Raw genomic sequence first — 5,004 nt, forward strand, 5'->3', positions numbered from 1 at the left:
CGGAAATAACTCACCTCTTCTCCTCTTTTAAGAGCTTACGCAATTTCTCAGCGCTGCTCTGACTGCTTTTGGCTTTCTCTTCCCCTTCCTTCGCCAGCGCTTCTTCCCGCAGGCGAATGGAATTCTTTACGCACGCCGGGCGAGACAATTCAAGGCACGGTCAACGGTGAGAAATTTAAAATCAGCGCCAGCGCATCACACGGGACAGCGAAGCCGTAGATGGAAGGCGGTCGTTTCGCGGAGGACGAGTAAAGTACGGCGCGACGTAAACAAAAGGTGAATCGTGTTTACAGGGCGGAGTTACAGTGATGTGTTGACCATTGAAAAAGTGGCGGCATCCAAGAAATGGGGGGGAGGCAGATTGTCAGACCGAGTTTTGAGCAGTTGTGAGCAGAGACAGAAAGGTGACAAGGTTACCGTTGGTGGATCACGGGCCAGGGTTGGAACGGTACGCAGCGGAGGAGTCGTCATTTTCCACAGTCAATTCCCCCCCGCGTGACAAAGGCCGTGTCAGTCAGAAGGGCAAGTGCCAGGGCCGCAAACAGATGCGCACACACACACACGCAAACAAAACAAAAAAAAATCTCATCAGTATTACAAACCACACGGACGAAATGAACCTCCTAAGAGGAAAAACATCTGCTGGGGGAAAAAAACAAACAAACAAACAAACAAACAAGCGACCACGTGAATGCTCCCGGATGACAAAATGCTCCTGTGTCAGTTCTGCCAAAATGGTCGGCGTGAGCAGAGGCCACTTGGCAGAAATAAATCCACCAGAAGAGTCACATGATAATATTCTTACAGCAAGAATAAAATGTTTTTGGTTTTTTGTTTTTGAACCGCTCACATTTGTTTGACCTGAACATTTTTGCTTTGACATTGAGGCACTTTGTTGTTAAAAAAAAACAAAGACAAAAAAAAAACCACAACCTGGCAAGAGCGCTAACAACGAACGTGTATTGCGATTGCTTCCTTGCCATCTTGATCAGATTTTCATTTTTTTTGTCATTCAAACCGTGGCTCGGGAAGTCAGCCCCCTTCAGCATGCGCGATACAGGCCGAGACGACTTAGCGATCGAGCGAGCGTGGCTGCACACACGCCGGAAAGTGCTCGCGTGTTGTGGCCCACCCACCTGTATGGTCTCGGTGATTTTTCTCAAGGCCTCCTGAGCTTCGGGGTTTGCGTCATCCAGAGAAAGCGCTCGTCTGTACACTCCTTCCGCTGTCACGAGCTTCTCTTGTTCCTCGAGTCTACGCGGGAGAAACGAGTCGCGTCAAGGGAGGTTTGAGTGGCGCCAATTTGAGAAAAGAGTCCCTTCGTGCTCATTCGCCCATACGAAAATCGTTTTAAAGCGATCCTCAGCCATCTCTGGAAAAACGCGCCTATTTGCCGTTTTTTTGTGCTACGACCAAACGATCTTGGCGTCGAGGACGTACGTACGGATGCATTGTGCTCTGACAGGACTGGAGATATGGAGTGGCTGTTCTGTGCATTTGAAATTGTAGCATTTGATCAAAAAAAAACATTTTCAAAATAGGATTTTTTTCCCCCCTAAGTTGACTACACCACCTTGCAACTCAAAAGCAGATGAGCATCAGTGGGCTAAACTCGGAGGCGAGAGTAAGAACATTTTAGAAAATGGAAAAGAGGAGGCCACGCTCGTCACACAAATGCGTTTCGTATTTCGTGGAGGAGCCCCAAATGCGCAACTTACTGTTTTCCTCTCTCAACCAGTGTTTGGCAGAGGTACTTCTTGGCATTGCGGTGATCCGGGCACGTCTCCAGGGCCAATTCGAAGTCCGATATCGCCTTCAGGATCACGCCTTTATTTGCATACCTGAGGATGGAAACCAATCCAATCAAGTCATGATCAACAATAACAATCTTTCCAGTGTCAAATGTATTTTGCCCCCGCGCAACTCACAGAGCGCCGCGCGCGACCAGCGCTTCCACGTTATTGGTGTCGATGTCCAAAGCTTTGTTGTACTCATTCATGGCTTCCACATGGCGACCCTGCTTGAAGTGGCCCACACCAGCCTTAACACTGCGGGGGTGGGGGGGTTGATGTGTCATTTATGTCTTGCGAAAAAACACAACCAAGTCAAAAGCGCCCCAACTTTTACCATTTCAAGGCCCAGGATACCGACTGCTTCTTCCGGATGACGGACGCAAAATCTTCTTTTGCAAACAGTTGACTGGAAGACGAGTGACAGATGAGCACGGCATTGCAGCGACCATCGCAGCGGTGGTATTTGGGGGCTGTCAGCTAGCCCAGCGTCTCCCCAAATCATATCGTCGACGTGCAACGGGTGAGGAACGGCAGTGGCCACGTTTACCTTTGGAGCCCTCGCATCATGGACGGCGTTATTGCTCGAATGAAACACGAATGCTCTGTCCACCATTTTCCAAAATTGGCGTTCAAATCAACAGAATGAAGATTTTTGTCACCTCTGATGAAGTCCCCAATCTGGTAGTAGGACAAAGGATCGTCGTGGCTGCCAGCTGAGGGAATTTCTTTAATGTGACAAAGAGCCTGGGATTGAAAAAGAAATCAGTTTTCAGTTAAGAAGACAAATGTGAAGCGAGGACACCGAAAACGGAGCGGTGACGACGGATCGGCATTTGAAAATGTTTCCACGATCGACTGAGGAGGCCGCACTCATTTCGCCGATTGACAGGAGGCCCTCCCCGAATTCTCTCAAATGCATCTTGATGCCATTTTGAGTAGGATAACGCAGCCCAAATGTGTTTGGCTGTCGCTCGGGTTTCTAAACCGGTGTTGTCCGAACGACGGCCCAGGGGGCCATTTGCGGCCCGCCATCCATTTTCAACGTTTGGCAACGATTGGTTCTTGGCTAACGAGGCCACCGCGTACAAGGCCGTGATCTTACCGATAACTCCAGGTCTTCGATGTCTCTGTTCAGCCCGCCCGCCATGCAAATGAGCGTGAGAAAGAAGCCATATTCGCGAACGTTGTTGATCCTCCCCACCACGATGTCTCCTCGTTCTAAATCCCGGTAAAGCATGGTCCTTCTCTCTTCAAAAGGCACCTCCATGAATAACTCCAGGGGGGGCATGACAGCATAAGCCTCTGGAAAGAACATTACGAGCATTACAATCACTTAGATGAGTTTTTAGGTCTGAGCGAATAATGACATCAAACTGTCACTCGGGCTAAGCTCTGCCCAGATTTAAAATGAATAATAAAAAATTATTTAAAAACTCTGGAGTTGTATCTGGCTGCTCAGCACAATACAAGCAATAAATTGAATTTAATAGCAGTTGTAGACACAACTACAGTAAGAAGATGCTTATGCTATTAGCATAGAGCCAAAAGGACAACGGTTGTGGCAAGTGCTGGCATCAAAAATGACCTGAAATGCTCGCAAACGTCTTTGCAACACCGAAAACTTCAACTCCATCAGGTGTCTTCAATTCACTTGAGATCATTTCCTCTGGGTTCATTTGGAAGACAATAAGCCTCGCACAAAAGATTTGTTGAATTTTAGAGGGTCGCCATCGTACGCCTGATAATAACGAATAATTCTTTGGATTTATTTTAACCAAGCTCATCGCGGCAATTTAACAAAGGTAAAAAAAAAAGTCGGCCATTTCATGCATCAAGTTACCGTCCCATTTTAAGATGAATAAAAATAAGGTTCGAATGCAGGGATTTCATTGGCTGGATCCGGACAAAGCGTTAAGCGTGGACAACCTGCGGCTTCCTCCTGTCGGGGTTCTTCTTCTTCTTTCGGAGTTGCAGTCTTCCACGATGGACTGAAAAGAATGTCAGCCTTCCGAGCAATGAACTGCTCCACAAGGGGGCTGCTCTGCTCTTCGCCATTTCTGTCAAGGCGCACAAATGTATGATGTCATTTCAGAGTTGAAGCTGAAAAGTCACACCACAGCCTTGCCTGACAAAATAAAAGTGCTTTGCTGCCATCTTGTGGCAAAAAAAATTAGAAACCTTGAGAAGGGGCCGCAGATGGGAGAATGCCCCTTCCAGCATGACCAGGCTGCAATGGATGCCGAGTGGGCAACATTTCAAACAAGATCGTGCTAAGGTTTGGAGATGACGAAGGAAGGAAGGCTTACCCCTCATACGGAGCCTTACACAGGTCAGCCACCACGGCTTGAAAGTCGGGATTCTCAGTCTGTTCACATTTCAATGTGCTGAACAAGGACTCTCCGTGATACGTCAGACACTGCCTCAACAAGTCTCTGTCCATTATGCGCAGAAGACGGGCTTACATTATTTCTCTCGGGAAAATAAATACATAAGGTAACCACAATCGTTGCCAGACAAACAGGATTGTGGAAGGGCATTGAAGGAAGCTAACGATCGAACCGATTTGGTCTGAGCAATATATCAAACTAGCACGATTACTAGCATTGCAAACTTGCAAGCAAATGAAACCGAACGACGGATTACGCCTTCGTTCACTATTTTCGAAAACAAAAAACGGGAAAAAAAACAGCAGTTCGATAATAAACGGTTCATACAAGATTATGATTTATCCCGAATGAAACGCTTTTTTTTCTCCCCAACGTACTACTACGATGAGTGTTCTCTGCTTAAATGTCAACGGAGCCACACGCAGCCATGGGACTGAGCATGCGCACACGGTGTTACACAATAAATGGTCGTTTCAAACAAATCACCACGAGGAACCTCATTTAGGCTCTGACAGTGTCTACCGTGAATAAAATAATGGATATTATTAATATCCATTATTTTATTATGTTACCAATAATAATAGCATATTATTATTGGTAACATAGTCAGGCCCTAGGCTGTTGTAGATAAAACAATCATACTACTTTCTTTATAAAGTAAACAAATACATTATCGTATTTTCAGAAACACGAGAAAACAGAAGCCAAAAATATATAGCCAATCCCACAAACCTGTACTGTATACTGTATTCACAACATTTAAAGAAACACATCTTGCACGAAGGAAATTGCATGCCTATGAAAACTCAAGTTTATCAACTCAC

The 5,004-nt window shown here is 46.2% G+C and overlaps 1 protein-coding gene across 1 annotated transcript in view; it reads right to left on the reverse strand.

Moving 5' to 3' along the window:
• Positions 1-4,617, reverse strand: part of LOC109524545 (tetratricopeptide repeat protein 14-like) — an 11,799-nt gene extending 7,182 nt beyond the window's left edge. Inside the window, exons 1-9 of the mRNA XM_019884502.1 lie at positions 4,100-4,617; positions 3,720-3,850; positions 2,896-3,095; positions 2,341-2,537; positions 2,128-2,199; positions 1,929-2,048; positions 1,719-1,841; positions 1,137-1,254; positions 15-124 (exon numbers count right to left, since the gene is read on the reverse strand). Of these exons, the coding sequence (XP_019740061.1) occupies positions 15-124; positions 1,137-1,254; positions 1,719-1,841; positions 1,929-2,048; positions 2,128-2,199; positions 2,341-2,537; positions 2,896-3,095; positions 3,720-3,850; positions 4,100-4,233 (1,205 nt within the window). The 5' untranslated portion in view covers positions 4,234-4,617. The remainder of the gene's footprint in view (positions 1-14; positions 125-1,136; positions 1,255-1,718; positions 1,842-1,928; positions 2,049-2,127; positions 2,200-2,340; positions 2,538-2,895; positions 3,096-3,719; positions 3,851-4,099) is intronic.
• Positions 4,618-5,004: the final 387 nt, after the last annotated feature.

The sequence above is a fragment of the Hippocampus comes genome, unplaced genomic scaffold (genome assembly GCF_001891065.2).
Source record: "Hippocampus comes isolate QL1 unplaced genomic scaffold, H_comes_QL1_v1.1 scaffold90, whole genome shotgun sequence".
Taxonomy (NCBI): domain Eukaryota; kingdom Metazoa; phylum Chordata; class Actinopteri; order Syngnathiformes; family Syngnathidae; genus Hippocampus; species Hippocampus comes.